Source organism: Ochlerotatus camptorhynchus, unplaced genomic scaffold, assembly GCF_037179485.1.
Source record: "Ochlerotatus camptorhynchus isolate MF236.1 unplaced genomic scaffold, CSIRO-AGI_Acam_v1.1 ptg000324l, whole genome shotgun sequence".
NCBI lineage: Eukaryota > Metazoa > Arthropoda > Insecta > Diptera > Culicidae > Ochlerotatus > Ochlerotatus camptorhynchus.
In genome coordinates, this window is record NW_027040812.1 from 2140357 (window position 1) to 2158632 (window position 18276).

General features: G+C 38.8%; 1 protein-coding gene across 1 annotated transcript; it reads left to right on the forward strand.

The window, feature by feature from the left end:
- Positions 1-3742: 3742 nt before the first annotated feature.
- On the forward strand, positions 3743-17988 carry LOC135707996 (uncharacterized). The gene is made up of 5 exons (XM_065229921.1): positions 3743-4581; positions 14968-16146; positions 16213-16370; positions 16488-16690; positions 16750-17988. The coding sequence occupies exons 1-5, from the start codon at positions 4184-4186 to the stop codon at positions 17464-17466; spliced, it is 2655 nt and encodes an 884-aa protein (XP_065085993.1). The 5' UTR covers positions 3743-4183; the 3' UTR covers positions 17467-17988.
- Positions 17989-18276: the final 288 nt, after the last annotated feature.

Below are 18276 nucleotides of genomic sequence, written 5' to 3' on the forward strand. Positions count from 1 at the left end.
GGTACCCATTGTGATGTACGGTTTACTCAGTTTACCACTTTGGCATATTCCAGAGCAAGTATTTTTTGGCGAATTTGTCCACTTTCTTCTTCCTTATGTCTTCCGGAACATCAAACCGTGATTTAGTAACGTAGAACTCCAGCCCCGGTATCTGCTTTGCGTCTGAATTGATGTAGGTTTCGTCATTTATAACCAAACACATCGGATTCGTTAACCACTCTCGATACAGCTTCCTTGCGCGGGATTTGGCCGCCGTTTTTTGTTGACCACGCTTGTTCGGTGCCTTCCGGACCTTGAATACACGAAGCCCATCTCGTTTCATGGTTTGCTGAACAAACCAGGAGGAACACTTTGCCTTCAGAGCCGCGTTGCGAATCGAAAGGTTCGGATTACGCTTGAAATAATCCAACACTTTCCAGGCCTTCGCAGGGTCAGCTGTCTTCGATTTTCTTCCACTTCCAGCCCGCCGCTCGGTCGTCTAGGACTCCTTAAACGATTTTACCACCCGAGACACAGTTGTATGGCTGATTCCCAGTTGTCTTCCGATCCATCTCATGGTCGCAGTCGGATTTTCCATGACAGCGGGCAAAATTCTCCGGCGATTTTCTTCTTGTTTCGATGACATCTCAATAACCACTGAAATTTTGCACATGTAAACAATTCACTCCAAACTAGTTATACCCAGATTTTCATCAATTTTTACCCACGGATAAAAAAGTTACACACGGATAAAAATGGTGAATTTTTTTTAGTACAAACCTTATGTGAATTTACCTATTCTATTGGGAGATTAATATGCTTAATAATTAATATGAAACAACCCAAGCAACACACAAAACCTCTTTTTATATAAGAATTTCAAAAGAATGTTATATAAATGTATTGTAAGTGATACAGAAAACCTCCGGTGTTTTTAAAGCGTTTTGTAAATGACTTCTTGCTACTTCCTAGATTTTTTCATCCTTCAAGCTGATATATTTTGTTTTACTTTGATCTTTAAAAGTTATATAATTGTTAATTTTACCACAATAAAACAAGAAAAGGTTCAACAATGGCATTACAATGATTGACATTTTCTTCATCATTTCTATATATTAATTCACCTGAAAAAGTTTAAATTTTAAAATCGGTAACACAAATTGGGTCGTCAACAATTTCCTAAGATTGTGAATGGCTTTATTTTTAAGTAAAAAATAATTGACCATTTAATTTTCCTACCCCCAACTCCCGGACGTGCAACACATTTAGCTACGGAAATACATGTTTCACAACCTGTTTCAAACCACCTGGCGTGTCGTGCAACAACACTTGCATATTCCACTGACCGACATGAGTAGCAGGGTACACTTCGGAATATCATATGTTTTTCCTCGGAACAAACGCACAAGTGTTGGTAGGACGCGAAACTAAACGGTTCCACGCACACCAGCACGCACTTCGCTCGGGAAAACTGTTGAATGTGCTTCCTTCCTGACTGCATTGCACCAAATTTTTCCCACACCAATCGGCACCTGCTTCTTCTACTAGCTATTGCTGACTACCTATAGTGTGCATGGAGGATGGGAAATCAAAACAAACTTGTTTTCGTCATGCTTGTTCTATTTATATTGCCGATTCCAAAGGACGGTTGGAACTTTGAACGTAACATTAGCAGTGATTGTTCGTAGTTTTAATCGAAGGTCGGATAAATTCGCTGTCGTGGTAATGAATAACAATCCCCGTGAAGGGAGGAATGGAACAGTTTCAAAATTAAACTGCTGCAGTATGTATAACAACCATTTGTATGTGCATGCGAAAATCTTTGCTAAGTGGATTACATTGGGGTGGTCATACAGTTTTAAGCTTGACGTTCGACAAATTTTCGATTGCTTTTCAAAGGGACTTATCTAGCGGTGCCGGTGGTGTAGTGCTAAGTGTGATTACTTCTCACCCCTGCAGGCCTGGATTAAATCCCAGTCGGCGCCGCCGGGATGTTCTGAGGCATAACATCTCTGAAGGGAAGTAAAGCCGTTGGTCCCCGGTTCATGAGTTGTGATGGGTCGATAGGTAGGGTCAAGGTGTGGGAGCTGCCTCCCTGGCGTCGGTAGCATTGGTGCTCAGCACGGAAAACAAGATCGACGGAAAACAAATCAAGGAAAAACAAAAGGGACGTATCTGCTTTTGTAAACAAAGACAAAACAAAACATCACTACTAGCTAACACGACCATCAGAAACATGTTTCCCCAACGATGATGTTGTTAGTTAGGGTGGGAGTGCTAAGCGTTTCGACAAATTGACGTTTAAATCTTTGTTTACATACGCAGATACGTCCCCTTGAAATAGTAATCGAGAAATGTTCTTAAAATCACTTTCTTGGAACATTCCACTGCATTCTATTGAGGAAAACGAATCATACATCAAGCCGAACAATGGATCAATGACATTGTCCTATGTATCATTGACAGATTTTCTTCGTCGGTTTTCTCGACATTTTTAACTTTTTTCAACACACAGTCCGATAAAAGAAGCTATTATCTAGCATCTAATATGGCAAACACAGCTAGAAATGAGTTAGTATCCAAGTTATTAGTCTCTGAAAGAAAAAATATTTCAAGAATAATATATCTTTTCAGTCCAAAACAATTATGATAAAAAAAAACGCGGAAGAAAATTTTGAAACTAGCCTCAAATGAAAGAGGAGCACCTAAGATTTCGTTTAATGGGTGTTTCTGTTCATTTATACTTAATAAAGTTGTTTTGCAAGATACACCGTGATTAACAAAAGAGAAAGTCGATGCAGAGAATCGATCAATGTTACTTATGACCTCTAGCCTTCAGAATCATAAGAGCCTAACTACGATGATCGATCCTCTTCATCGATTTTCCCTTTGGATTACTACAGTCATGACCCAAGCAGGAGAAAATAACTTATGAATACCAAATTTTAGATATGATAACATAATAACTAGCAACATAAATATGGTATTAACGTACCTGACATAAGAGGTAAAATACCAAAAATAATACCTCAAAAATGTTCTACGCATATCGAACTAATAATTAATATAACAACGCTTTTTATATGCCAGAATACCATATTCTGTAATTTGAAAGCCCTTGATACCCATTAACTATTTTAGGTGTTATTGTCAAAAAAAACTGGAAGATCACGTTTTAACTGAATAATATTAAAACAAGGCCTTATAACACAAGCAGTTCGAAATAAGGAATCATACCTAATTATGATACTCATATGTTATCGGTTAGTTATCAATTTCTCGATCATTGTCCAACGCAGTGCCGTAAAAGGTTGTATTCCCAAGCAGGAATGAATATATCGATGCCTTAAATTGGTATGGATGAGCATGACATAAGAGGTAAAATACCAAAAAAATAATGCCAAAAAAAATAAAAACCAATAAAAAAACGCATAGAAAAATGACAATCTCGCCAAGCTATTAAAAAAAGAGAAAATCGACGAATAGAATCGATCATCGCTGTTAGGCCCCTATGATTCTGAACGCTAGACCTAATCCATTGTTCGGCTTCATTTGTGAAATGGAAGATTTAAAAATGCAACATTACCATCTAGAACCACCCTCGTATGCCTCATAACGCCAAATGTACCCCTCTAATACTATAATTCCCAAAAAGCGTACACCAACCAGTTCGGTGCCGGCATTTCTCTCGCAGTTTGAAAAATCCACACTTCTACCGTTGCGACTGCCGGTGGCGATGGATATTTTCGTTATTTTTAGCTCTTTTCGCTCACAATTTTCCGAGCAGCGGTCCCGAACGGTCCGGTCCCGTAGTTAGCTAGGCGTTCGCGTGAAAATTTTCCTCTTTTTAACCCATAAATGACCTAGGAGATGTGATTTATCTGCCCTTTCGAACCAGCTGGCGTAATTGAGAATATTTTCAGTTGGAACGTGTGTGATGTAGTGATAAGCTTTCGAGAATTTGCAACGATGACAAACTGTTAAAACGTGTTGAAATGGAGTGAAAAGTTGAGATCCCGAACGAAAAGAAAAACGGAAAATCTGAGTCAAATGTGATACTGATCCCATATGAGTGTGCGAGTTTAAATATATTTGAAATCGTAAAACGGTGACTTTGAGACATCTGTGGTCGCACTTACGGTGACGTCAACGACCTGTGACGATACTTGACATCGCACGAAGAACATCTTAGGCATCGTAGATAATGGATACGAAGTCAGATGCACCGGTGGTGGCCCGTCGCCGAAGAAAGGCGGCTCGTCAACTTCGCGAATCCACTCCGGATCCATCACAGAGAGGGGCAGCCACAGACAATAGCCTGAGCCAAGCGTCGGACGATCAGAGTGGATCGGAGAGTAGGAGTACGGGCCGAAGCACGGTTGAATCGAGTCCCCGTGGATCGGTGAATAGTAAGAAGAGCTTCATCGAACGAGCAATGGAATACGGTAGTCATCGAAACAAGATCCTCAGCAGAAAAGACAAGAAGCTTACGGTTATGTCCGAGAGGAGCCGATCGGTACCACGCGACAGTGAGGATGTACCGAGCAGTCCGGAAATGTTTTCGCTTCTCCGTCGTGCCAAAAAGAGCTTGTCTTCATCGCGGTATGTTACGGTTATGCTGAGACATTGACTGTAGGAGACGACACGACGACGAGGACGATGATGATGATGATGATGACGACGGGGTGTGGGGGTACAATTTGAAGAATTTGACACGCGACTCGAGGAGACAGCTAGGTGACACGACCGGGTGAAACTAACACCCACTTTGTGTAGCTACATACGTAGAAAATTGTTGGCAACCCATCAAATGGGTTTCTCTTTTGTTTGTTGTAACGCCACTTGATTTAGCAATGGAAAATGGATCTTCAATAAAGCTCTTTCATTTATAATGAGCATTCGAGCAACCATACGTCTCCATTTTTATTAAGGCAATTTATGGAAGGAAATAAATATCTAGACAGGATAGTTTTAACAGGAAACTATGCATACGACCGGCATGTGAGTGCTTTGTTTTCTCAAATTCCTGAGTTCTGAATTTATTTGTTTTTTTAATTTTGAAATCCTGCAGAAATACAAATTTATGCTCGGTACAGTATGGTTACTATTTTAGCTACACACTTCTTGATTTGCAGTTACCATAATTGGAACCGTGCCAAAAATGGAATAATTTTCTAATGCCTCCGAATTATTTTGTTCAGATGCATGAAACAGTAAACTAATAACTTTTAATTACCGAAGCGGGGTTTCATTTCCTATCTTTAGTATATTTCATGCTAGCTATTCGAAACACAAGAATTTTTGAAAATTCGTTTCCAAATTAATAAGCTTGCAGGAGTAATTTATAATAAATGCTGTACTGCCTATGGTTTGTTTTATCAGCGAAAAATATGGCGATTTAAATAGAAGAACTGTAACTTAGTGTCTGGGCGATTTAATTTCATGATAGGACTGATATGCGATTACTGTACTTGAGCATGAGCATGATTGACCGCCCACGGTTGCTACTATGTTATTGCCAGATCCGCTGTAATTACACAAAGAACCAATAGACGATGCTTGGGTCTAGCAATCATCCTCAATGTGTAAAAACTGGTGATCTCGAACTAGGCAATACCAGCGCCGGCCGCGCCCGATCGCAGGTCACGAAAGGAATGGGTAGGAATGTGTTGACGTGACACTCGCTTTGATAGAAGCCGAGAAATCCTCTGCACTTCCACGAGGAATCACTAGGATGTTGGGTAAGAGGGTAGGGTTTGTAGCAGGGTTCGTTTTGGTAAACGATAAGCTGAATTGATGTTCTAACGATAGGGAGGGGTTACTATATAAATAAATAAAAGGAAATGATCGCACCCAAATAAACATTTGGAGCTGCACCAACAGCAACCGGCCTCTTCGTAGACTTTCTTCGACCCATCACAGGTAACACAGACGTCTGATATGCGATTACTGTACTTGATGGGACAAACTGACTTGATATTGTTTTACCATTTTTCATTATTAAAGACCGTAGTTGTATCACGTAATATGAAAGTAGCGACCAATTTATAGAGAATTGCGTTATTATTTTAAAATTGACGGAAACCCATATGGGACTGATATGCAATTATAGGCACTATAGATCTGGGTATAAAATATACGATAACATAAAACGAGGTCAAGTTAAACGCTTGAAGGTCTTGTTGAATGCTCCGGAGGATTAAAGATAATTGTCAGACAACTTAAAGATCTTCATAACAATCTAGAGGACTTATGGCTCATAAGAAGACCGAAACATCCTGGGTGCAATTTGAAACGATTCTCAGGCAAGACCATATTATGTATTTACCTTGATTGGTGAGTGATAATGGAAATCATTGGCAGCAAAGCTTTGTTCAGTGGCAATTAGTCAAGAATGCGTCGTCCAGAACAAATTCAGATTAGCCCCAAAAGCAGCGATCTAAAGACAAGTTTACATCACTAGTATGCTAAGAAGTCCTCGAATTAATTCCAGCAGACATAGCTCATCAAAAACTAAATTTTCAACTAATCAATAATTGTCTGAAACCACTGGAAATGGATCCTATTCTGATGGAGGAGGCTTATTGCCCAAGTAACCAACATACCCGCTTATCGCCCTTTTTGCAATATAAAGCTGATATACGACTGATATAAAGTTTGGAAGCCCTATATTAACCTTATATTGCAGAAAGGGCAATTAGCGTGCTATTAGCAAGCATGGTGGTTACTTGGGTGGATAGCGGAAGATAAAGTGTTTATTGGGTTGTACCTTTTGACTCTATAATCCTCGAGTCTGTAAAGTTACTTCGATTGAGCCTTATCAAATAAATCAATAAAAAAAATGAGCTAGCTATCGATTTTTTTAAATCTGTTATTATGCTATATCCTCTATTATCTATTTCATGAATGTTTTGAACAAGTTCATCAAACTAGCTCAGTGTTGACTCGGCTGTCGACAGAACGGGCCACTCTCGATGTGTTTCACGCCATCGTCAGTTTACTCTGTAGCAACCATTGTGTGGGCTTCCTGATTTTTCATTATCAGCAGTTCTTTCGGTCGATGCATCGTCGACATTGGAAAGCAACCATTTCGAGATGATTGTGTGAGTGATGACCATGTTTAACGTCCATTGCTACAATGGAAGCGCTCTGCCCCGTTAGCGATAATGCCATACAATGAAACCACTAGAAGTGGAACATATTCTGATGGAGGAGGCTTATTGGATAGCGGAAGGCAAAGTGTTTATTATGTTGTACCTTTTGACTCTAGTTTTACGATGTTTTTTACAGTGAACAAGTATCCTCGGCTCTATAAAGTTACTTCGATTGAGCCTTATCAAATAAATCAATAAACGAAACAAAAACAAAAAAAAAATAGAAATCGATTTGTTTTTAAATCTGTTACTATGCTCGAGATATACCTTTAAAGCTCGATCACTTAAGTTCAGTGGAACTGCTTCCTATCTACTCAGTTTCACTGGATATTGTGCTGAAATCGCCACAACTTACCCCAAAAGTCATACCGATTAGTCTTGAAACACTCACTAGATGTGGTTTGCAATCTTCCAAGATGTTATGCCTTCAGCAAAGTTTCTAGTTATAATGAGGATAATCTATTGATAGAAACAGATAGTTCAAAGCTCATCCGCATAGATGGCATCAAAATCGAACTTTTCACTCTGACATTTTAGAGACTTGACGTCTGGAGTAAAGTTGTTCATCTCTTTAAAATAAACAACTCTTTTGAAGATGTCAAAATTCCATAGTCTACTGTTTTCAAGCTATAGGGAAATCAAAGGTTTTTGTTTTGAACACCAAGCTTTGAAATACATAAAAAATTTGCATGTTCATAAACAGTCACATTTCAAGGTTAAATTACTAATTTTGATTCAAAATATTTTCTTTTATTTTGAAACGTTACCTGAAAACAAAAGCATGTGCTTGGATTGAGAGATATGTTGCGAAAATTACACTCAAGCAAATGTTCCTGCCTTCAGGTTTAGTTTCAAAATAACATAAATAATGTTGCAGAAAATTCTAGAAACACATAGGGGAAATTTCTCTAATGTTGGCCAATGGATCTAAGATTGGCCCCATCACTAAAAATCTGCTATTTATCAATTTTATCTAGATGAAAGCGTCATTGGGACGGTACTAATGGATATTTTTGGTCGCTATTGAAAATTTAGTCGATTGCTGAATTTATTTACGGGCCCAAATTAGGGGCATTTAGGCCGACATTAAATCCATTTCCCTTACCGTTCCATAGTTACTTTTGATGGCTATCATTTTGTTCTGGGTGACCATGCACTTTAAAAAAAATTGAAAATTTTAAAATTTTCAATTTTGGACCTTTTTTTTGTCTGTAAAGTAGTAAAACGTTGTTGAAAATATTTACAATGTTTTTCAAAATTTTGAGTTTGGATTTATTTTTCATATAAAGGTTTCAAACTTATTTTTGCAACAACTTTATTCGACGTTATTGAACGATCAATTTTGTCGAAGAAATTAACCCAACTAACATTGAAAGCTTTAAAGAGGTTTTATAGCATTCTACAAGTCGAAATCATGATCTACAGAGCCCTCATAAAACCAAAATTGTCAAATGCGAAGTCTCTAAAATGTGTCGCTCATAAGATATTTTTTTTGCTATAGTCGCTTTAACTATTATGCATGCTTGGAATACAAAGTTTTGGTCACTGCTCATTTGCTAATAAATTTGCACACAGTTGACGAAACATAGTTCTCTTTTACCCAGTAGATAGAATAGGATTTAAACTTGTTATAGATACGTAAATAAAAATAGATTTGAATTCTTATAATAGCCTGTATTTGTTTTTGCGTCGCAAAAATAAAATAAGAAATGCTCGCTACACATCTCGGACTTTACTTAAATGTAATAATTAATTGGTATTGATTTAAATGATAAGATTTACACTGCTGGACAGCTGTCATTGAAGTTATTCACAACATTACGTGCTGTTTGACTGTATATTTCAGGAGCATCATCTAATCGAATATACCACTATATTCACTATAGCTATAACCTTTTTTAGAGACATTCTTCGTCAAAGTTAGTCAATTCTTGAACTATCTTTATACATGATTAGTTGCATGGCAAGCAAAATTGAGGAATAGGAATGAAAACACAAAAAGGCAGGTTTTTTCACACTACTTTGCATACGAATTTTAAACGCAATGTGGAAATCCGAGTTAAAACCAATCGTCCCCAAATTTTGCACAGTTGTTTAGGGCCTTAAATGGAATTAAAAATAAAAACATTGTTCTGGGAAAAAAATCATTATGACCCACCCTAATGATCATTAATGGTTTGTTCGTAACAAAATTTTGCTATACCGCATGACTAGGTTTGGTTGAATTAAGAGACTGACCACTTCCTCCGGCGCCTCCTGAACCTGTTCCAAGGCCATTGGGTGGCCATTTCCATTATTCTCATGGAAGAGTGTCTGTTGAATTGTCTTTAAATTTCTGAAAATTTTGATATGCCGCATAACTAGTTTTTGTACATTCCAAGGACATAAGGTGGCCATTGTCACTATGTTGAATTGGCATTGCCTCTAAAACATGTTTATGAAGATCTTAAAATATGATTTGCCGTATGACCAGCTTTTGTTGAAATCGGAGATTTTCATCTTCCTCCGGGATTTCCAGAACCTGTTATAGGGACAATGGGTGGCCATTGTCACTCTGTGAAATTGTCATGAAATCTAATTACATGTCCATAAACTTCTGATCGGACTTGAGGAACCTGTTCCAGGGCCATTGCCACTCTGCTCCATTGGCACTATTCTCATTTGGCAGTGTGTCAAATGAATTAACTACAAATTTATGAAAATTTTGAAATGCCACATGAGTAGTTTCTGTAGACATCAATGATTAGCCACTTACTACGGGACTTCCGAAACCTGTTCCAGGGACATTGGGTGGCCATTGCCATTCACATAAGAACCTGTTCCTAGGGCAACGGGGGATCGATTCCATAATTTATATATGCCTTATTCAGTTTTGTCTATACCTACAACTTCGTTGAACATTGTTTGGTACTAGCTTATTGTTTAAATCGTCACACACATAAGGGTTAACACTCTTGGGTTATTTGTGACTTGTCCGGGGATGAGATTTGAACTCGTGACTTTGGCTTGAGAGGAATGGATGTTATCCACTACACCAGGGCCATCCCCTGAAATCTTAGTGGAATTTAAACTTATGGAGCTTAGAGCATATTCAGGGAATTTTGAAGTATGTAGTTGAAATTTTTTCTTAGAAGTTAAAGGATGAGTTACAGTCAATTCGTGCAGGTTCAACAAGTTTCGTTTGTTTATATTAAGGTGAATGTTAATAACTTTCCGTTGATACTGACTCCACACCCGTTCGAACCACATCCAAATTAAAAATGCATCAATACCAACAAGCATTGCAAATTAGCAAAATGGGAAGTATTGAAATTTTGACCATATTCGTAAATACAATATTATTGTATAATTATAATAATTCTACTACTGCAATGACAACTTCAATTCCAAAATTACAAGTTCAGGGAAGTCCCAATGAAGTTCAGGAAAGTCTTGCCATAGTTCAGGGAAGGCTTGCCGAGCTTGAGGGAAGTCCTGAAGAAGTTCAGGGAAGTCCAGCCGAAGTTCAGAGAAGTTCTGCCTAAATTCAGGGAACTTCTGCCGAAATTCAAGGAACTTCCGCCGAAGTTCAGGTAAGCTTTACCGAACTTCAGGGAAGTTCTTCTGAAGTTCAGGGAAGGCCTGCCGAAGTTCAGGGCAGTCCTGCCGAAGTTCAGGGAAGTATTGTGGAACTTCAGAGAAGTTCCTTCAGGGAAGGGCTGCCGAAGTTCAGGGAAGGTCTGCGAAGTTCAGGGAAGGCCTGCGAAGTTCAGGGAAGGCCTGCTGAAGTTCAGGGAATTTCAGCCGAAGCTCTGGGAAGGCCTGCTGAGCTTCTGGAAAATAATCAATTTTTTGTGAAACAATAAAAAAATATTTCATTTATTAATAGCAAAGGTGGATAATTTATGCAATAGTTGAAGATATAGTTCAATTGCTCTATTTATTTTTAAAAATACAAAGATATATCAGAATACCTTCATCAAAAAGACTTAAATTTCCGCAAAATATCCTCAAATGCTTGTGAAACAACTTGTAAAAATTGAGGATCAATTTGTTTAAAAACAAATCCTTTAGCAATGGTAGAGGTGGGTGGTTTCTCAAATAGTTGAATTCATCTAATTATCTATAAAAAATATCCAAATACATAAATCAGAATACCTCCATCAAAAAGGCGTTACACGCGAGCTTGATCATGCTCTCGGTGCTGATGGTTTTTAGGGGCGGGATGTGCAGTCCAGAGACGTTGAATAGAGACACGCATAGACTGAAGCAAGAAAAACCAAACGAACCGTCAAACGCTGAACCAAACGAGCAAAGTAAATAAACATTACTGTTCGCTCAATTCATCCGAAAGGAGTTGTTCTCAATGATGAAAAAAGTGTTTAATTATTTTCACGAAATATCTTATAGCTGTTATTTATTTGTTTATTGTTGATTCAATTAATTTAAACAATTATTAGTGATAAAAACAATTTCGAATCGAAACGTTTCATTTAGTTTTATGGTAATATAAGTGATTGCACTGCAAGCAAAACAGTAAAATATGACAAAAGTTATACTATCATGGGGCGACTGTCATCTCTCGTCTTCTCTTTATTTTTGCAAAATGTTTCCGCGCACTTCATTTTTATTATGTTCCGGTCGAACGTTCAAATTTTCTCAACAGCATTGCGGCACTGTATGAAAGTCATTTGAAGCCACTCGAAGAAACATGGTTGCCAGAGACATGGCCAAAATATCCCTCAAAAACCGTGCTGCTGTTTTGACAGAAATTTTCCTTGTGCGTCTCTATCAACTATCTGGTGCAGTCAAGTAGGCCTACTGAAAATCCATAAATCTAGATAGAGCTGGAATTAGGGCGTAACAGCTTTTGTAAACAATGACTTCTATCAATGATTTCTAGGAATTCAAGGCACGCCCACGCAGAGCAACATAACCATCGGATACGGAAAGTCTTTCCCTATCCGATGAGGATGTTGGTTTGCGTGGGCGAACCTAGAATTTCTAGAAATCATCAAGAGAAGTAATTGTTTACAAAAGCTGTTAGGCCCTAATTTCAGCTCTATCCAGAAATGATATGTTAATGTGTAATGCTCATTGAGTTTGTCATCTCTTTCGTTCTCCCGCTGTTTAAACGGTTGAAGGAGTGTGACGTCAAACTTCGTCATCCATTTTATCAGCCGGAGAACGAAAGAGACGACAAATTTACTGGGCCACACCTGTTTACGCTCATTGATTTTCCCTATGTGAATTTGGTTCCAAACATCAACAAACCATCGTCGCTTATAGCTTTGTTGTCGTTTGGGACCAGTTAAGTGAGGTAGGCAACGATTTTTCGTATTTGACGGTCACCTCCCTTCCCAGGATTTTTCTTACTAATTCATTCATGGATCGTGACTTTTTTTTTGCTTCTCTGTTTTATTGTGCGAGCGTTCCATATGACATTGTTCTTCCTCCCAGAGACTGTTTACGCACAGATACATGCAAAAGCCAGTTGATTGCTCAGGATAGGAATTTGGAATTCAACAGATTGGAATGTTGAATCCAATTCTAGGATTTATCATGCAGGATTTTAATTTCAGATGCTATGCTAGAAGTGCTGATTGATAAGACAACAAAACCGTCACGTAAAAGCCATGAAAAACACAAATGAAAGTCAGCTGGTGCGTTGTGCCCAGGGGGTGCGTTGTATACCATTGTCCCCTATATTATCTTCAGAGGAAATGTTCCTAACAATATTTAGAAACGATCTACGGAAGTAAAAGTAATTGATGAACAAAGTTAGGCTGGACCACTTTGATTATGGCCCTAAAATTGAACTTAGAAAATGGTTTTCAAAAAATGGTTTTCAGAAAATGGTTTTCAGAAAATTTAAACAATGAATCAATCTTGTAAAAATTTCTGAGGATAGCAATACTAGTTTTTTTTTTAATTCAGATTTTTTTTTTCGATTGGGAGTTGCGTTATTTTGCTAAACATTGGTTAAGTGAGTCATTCTGAGCCGATCTACTGTCACCTTCAGTGATTCCTGTATATAATATCCCCAGAGATGGTGCTGTTTCCTTAGTAGACATCGTTGCAATTCAGCATCAAGAGAGAAAATCAATTATTTACAATAATTACAAATAGTAATCAAGAATTCACGTGGCAACGTACAAAAAGATAGTGAATATATATCTTATTTAAAACTGTTACTTTAAAATGTATTTGTTAATTTACAATTAATTCAATAAAACAGTTCATTTGCATACATTTTGCTTTCAACCTTACTACCTAAGTCTAAGCTACTTTTTCTCTCACACAATTCTCTCTCTTTCACGACCAAAATCTCACAACATGCCTTGTATTTTGATGACACACGATTTGTGATTTCCCTCTCACAGACTTCAGAATAGAGTACCTGACACTGAAAAAGTTGTTGGTAAAGCTCTCAATCAATAACTGTGCAACTGCATTTAGAACGATGCCAGTACCATTTTTGCATTATTGTTATTGTGTGGCAAGTACAATCACCCAGAAATTATCCAACTCGAAAAATTCCATAGGCAACTAAGCATGATCATAGTTTGTAGCTGCGCCTTTACCGACTGAGCGAAGGGAGGCCCCGGATCATAATCTATACATATCCCGAATAAACAATGCGGATACAATGTAAAATGGAAAATTTACAGACAACTTTAGATGCCCGTTTAAAAAACTTAACAGTCCTTTGCCAGCAGGTTGATCAGGAATTACTCAAAAGATCTCCAGTTGATCAGGAGTTTCCGTAAAATCTACTGGATATTTTTTTCAAAACTTCAGGTTCATTGTGAATTATTCTGAAGATTTACTAGTTGAGACTGTATAACTGCTAAAGTAAATGCGTACACGCAAACCAAAAATCTATTACAATGAATGTTAGTTCCGTTTCCTATCATCCTCTGTTCATGAACATCGCAACGAATGTTAGAAATTGACCATGCAGGCGATGTAATGGTTTTTTGTCTATTTTATTTCGTGTTCTATCTACGCTTTCGACTATACCAGTGAGCTTGTAGAACAACGCACATTGTAGAACATTGTAGAACGACGTACACACTTGCCTCGAATCTCTCCAGCAGAAAAAGCATACGAAGTCGAGTATGCGAGAAAATGAGCGCTTCATGTTTGCTTTTAGGCTATTCATATTTAGAAGCATGAAGAGAGCAGTGGCGAAAGCACAGGTCTGATAATCGGAACGTTCGTGGTTCGAATCCAGTCCGCAATCAGTTTCCTATTTTTTTCGACATAACTAATTTACCTCACTAATACACTCTACATTTTTCGGTCTCCAATTTTCTTGCATTGGACCGCAGCTAGGTATATCGCATCCTCGGTTCATGCAGTCTCCACTAACATCCTCTGATGATGAATCACACATAATTTTAAGCGAATCTTACATCCCCCGGTTGGGTGTAGTCATTAAAGGAACGGTATTACCAAGCCGGAAGTGGCAGGTTCGATTCCCGATTCGGTTGAATGTTTCGGGTTGAACATTTCTCGACTTCGCTGAGCATATAATATTACTGTGCTTACCTCACAATATACAAATTCATACATGGATTGGCATAGAAAGCTCTCAATTGATAACTGTAGAAGAGCATCTAGAACACTAAGTTGTGAGCCAGCGGAAGCATCCTTACAGAAGCAATAAACGCCTAGACGGAAGATGAGAACTGACAACTGATAAAATTGACAGTGACCCTGGACAATGACTAGCAACTAATGATGTCTATTTTCCTAAAGCATCAACACGCAAAGAATACTGAGGACATTTAAAAAATCACTATCAAGCACTATCAATCTAAAAATTCCACGATCCCTCATCCCATTCTAGCAAACCCAAAACCGACGATTCGAGTGACGGTGGCAAAATTTCGGACACGGAAGTTCGCAAACGCCGCGAGCGCATCGAACGCTATCAATCGGAACGCAGCAAAGATGACGACTCAAAATCATCCCATCTTCAAGTGAATCTGTCTCGTTTCAACGAAGAACGGCGAAAGTTTGAACTGGAAAAACTCAAATTTCTCCAGGAGAAACGGGAACTAGACCGAATGAGGCTGAGACGGTTCGATAAGTACCGCGAGGAACTGTTGGAAGAACAGCGACAGAAGCTTCACGAAGATCTGCGGAATCGTGAACGAGAGGAACGCTCCAAGAGTATCGAAGCACCGATCTTGCCTCCAGTGCCACCAACACGATCCAAAACGCCTGTCTCGCCGGGGGCGTCCAGAAAGAAGATTTTGATTATTCCAAAGACATCCAGTCGGTCGGCATCGAGTAGCGAAGAAGAAGGTAATAACACGAGTGATGAAGAAAAGACAGCGACCATCAGGAGGAGGTTTTCCCCTCGAAAACCGAAGAGGCTAAGATCGACAAAAACCGAGTTGAAGCTATCCAAAACTCCGGAACTAGCTACATCTCCGGAGCCTGAGTCAGAGCTTCCATCAGATTTCCCACCCGAACCGGAACTAGCTGAATTGGAACCAGTTGCACCGGTAGAGGTGGGGCCGTCTGCCGTTCCTGAACAAAAGGTAGAAGAAGAGATGGTGCTGACCCAAAGGAAGGTGGTGAGAAAGGAGGATGGTGAATCAGACGAAAAGAAGATGGAAAAGGAGAAGGATAGCGAGGAGAAAGATTCGAACGAAAAGAAGGATGATGTGTTGGTTGCAGAGGACAAGAAGGTTGAGGGACCTAAAGAGAAAAAACGTAGACGAGCACTACTAGTCTATGTTGAAAAGGAGGATGATTCGTTCAGCTGGATGGAAATTTTGGCTGAGTTGAAAGACTTTTGGTTAGACTTCCTGGATGATAATCCACGGGAAATTCGTAGGATTAGGTTGCAGGCTAATGAATGTGCCTTCTATTTTGGTGTTATGGTAGTACTATGTGGTGTCGGAGGGGTTATCTTCCGAGTTACCGAGGGAACCTTCGAATCGCAGTACAAATGCGGTGTTAAGCGAGTTAAACGAGACTTCATTGATCAGTTGTGGGTTTCCAGCCACAGTCAAAGGTATTGTTTGGTGCCACTGTTTTTTTTTCTAGGCATATTTGTAAAATAAAATTGAATCTTTCAAAGGGAGGAAGACTGGAAGCAAACCGCTAGAGCAAGACTAAGGAAATTTGAGGAAGAACTGCATGTTGCATTCGAAGCAGGCATGAAAACCTACAGTGGCAATACGGCGTGGAACTTTGTCAACGGTGTGATTTATTCACTGACTGTGGTGTCAACAATTGGTAATCTTACTGTTCCAACAAGTTTGAGCTTTTTCCAGTGAACCATTGCACGCTACACAAAAACTAGTTAGTAGTATTCTCGTTTTTCTAATACAGCTTTCATCCACTTCATTTCAGGATATGGCCACATAACACCATCTACGACGACGGGTCGAGCGCTGACGATAATATACGCTATTATCGGTATTCCCATATTTCTTATTGTTCTAGCTGATTTTGGCAAGCTATTCACGAGAGGAATCAAGTTCTTATGGTCTTACGTGAGACGATTATACTACACGGGTTCAATTCGGAAAGTGCGGAAAACGTCCCAAGTGAAGGTAATTTCTATGAACAGATGTTTTGATACTTATACCTAACATTTTCAACCAATCTATAGGAGGTTATGAAAGGGCTCAACGTAGTTTATGATATGGTTCGTCGTCCCAGTGGCGATCATGAACTACAGCCTACCAATATACAAGCCACTGAACAACCCCAGCCTTCCACCTCGGCGGAAGCTCCTCCAACGTGTGAATCACCTGCCACTCCGGTCATGGAAACATTCGAAATCGACGATGAATTCAATCTTCCAATTTCCATTGCAATTTTTATCCTGGCAGCTTACATGCTCTTCGGAGCCACCATTTACTACACCTGGGAAAATTGGTCTTTCTTCGAGGCATTCTACTTTGTGTTCATATCCATCTCAACCATCGGGTTTGGTGACTTTGTTCCTCAACATCCCATCTACATGATGTGCAGCATCCTGTATCTAATATTCGGCCTTGCTCTCACTTCAATGTGCATCAACGTTGTTCAACTGAAAATTAGCGACAGCTTCCGACATGCCAGCGCCAAAATCGGTGCCACAATTGGCCTTCAGATGGCAGAAGCAGCTTCCCTACAGCAATCTCAATCCCAATCTCATATGCAAACTCCAGTGGAATTGTCCGGTGTCCATACCAGCACCCCAACCAGCGCAAATGGATTTCAGCAAGCACCCCCACCACCGACTAATTTAAATGGAGATGCCACCATGACACCGGTACTTCCGGATCGACCGAGCAGCACAAACGTCAGTACCAGTAAAAAGAAAGATGACAAGAAACAGTAGTGTAGTTAGTAACGAATTAGAATGAACACAATGACTGATTTACGAGTGAAAGTTGTGCTAAAACGAAAGTTTTAACGAATGGAACCGCCTTTCGAAGCTAATGGACCTTCTCATTGCTACGCACAATCGCCATATTATTCGATAAGCGCCACGCGAAACTATATGAAAGATAAATTTTACCATATTTATATACAATCAATAGCTTTTAAGATGGAAATGCACCAAAAACAACATATGAATTATACTTTTTCGAACAATTCGCCTTAAGTAGGATAGGATATTTAAGGGTTTCAAATGTTTGCAGATGATAAATCGGATCAATAATACAAAGGTGTGTTTGATAGGAGTTTGTTACATTACATAGAACGGCAGCGTACTAAACCATTAAGTGTACAGCAAACGAAGCTTATACTTTGTTTTATACAATTGTGAATTTCAAGTTATGCTGAATAAAGAAATAATTGCGAAATAATGTTTGATTTTCATGTGTCATCAATTTATTTGATCATTTGGTCACAAGAATATTAGAATAGAACGTTAGGCTGTTGCTTAGTTGAAAGAAAAAGGGTGTATCAGATTTGAAGCAGTCTTCAAGGGATAAGTATTGTTTACCATTATCTCCAAACTTCTAATAATATAATTTTAAACCACAACTAACATTTGTTAAGCGATAATACTTACACTAGGGTGGATCTTTTATTTTTCATTAAAAAAATCAAAATAAGGTAAACGTACCAATAGTGGAGGTACGTTAGTCAATGCGCTCCTATAGGGCTTATGTAGCTTATGGAACACGTTGCAATAAAGTAC

Bases quoted from the DNA above. Each gene is read 5' to 3' on its own strand.
- LOC135707996 (XM_065229921.1), top strand. From the start codon at position 4,184: ATGGATACGAAGTCAGATGCACCGGTGGTGGCCCGTCGCCGAAGAAAG. The intron at 16,147-16,212 runs GTATTGTTTGGT...AATCTTTCAAAG, and splicing joins GTTTCCAGCCACAGTCAAAG to GGAGGAAGACTGGAAGCAAA. The intron at 16,691-16,749 runs GTAATTTCTATG...ACCAATCTATAG, and splicing joins GGAAAACGTCCCAAGTGAAG to GAGGTTATGAAAGGGCTCAA.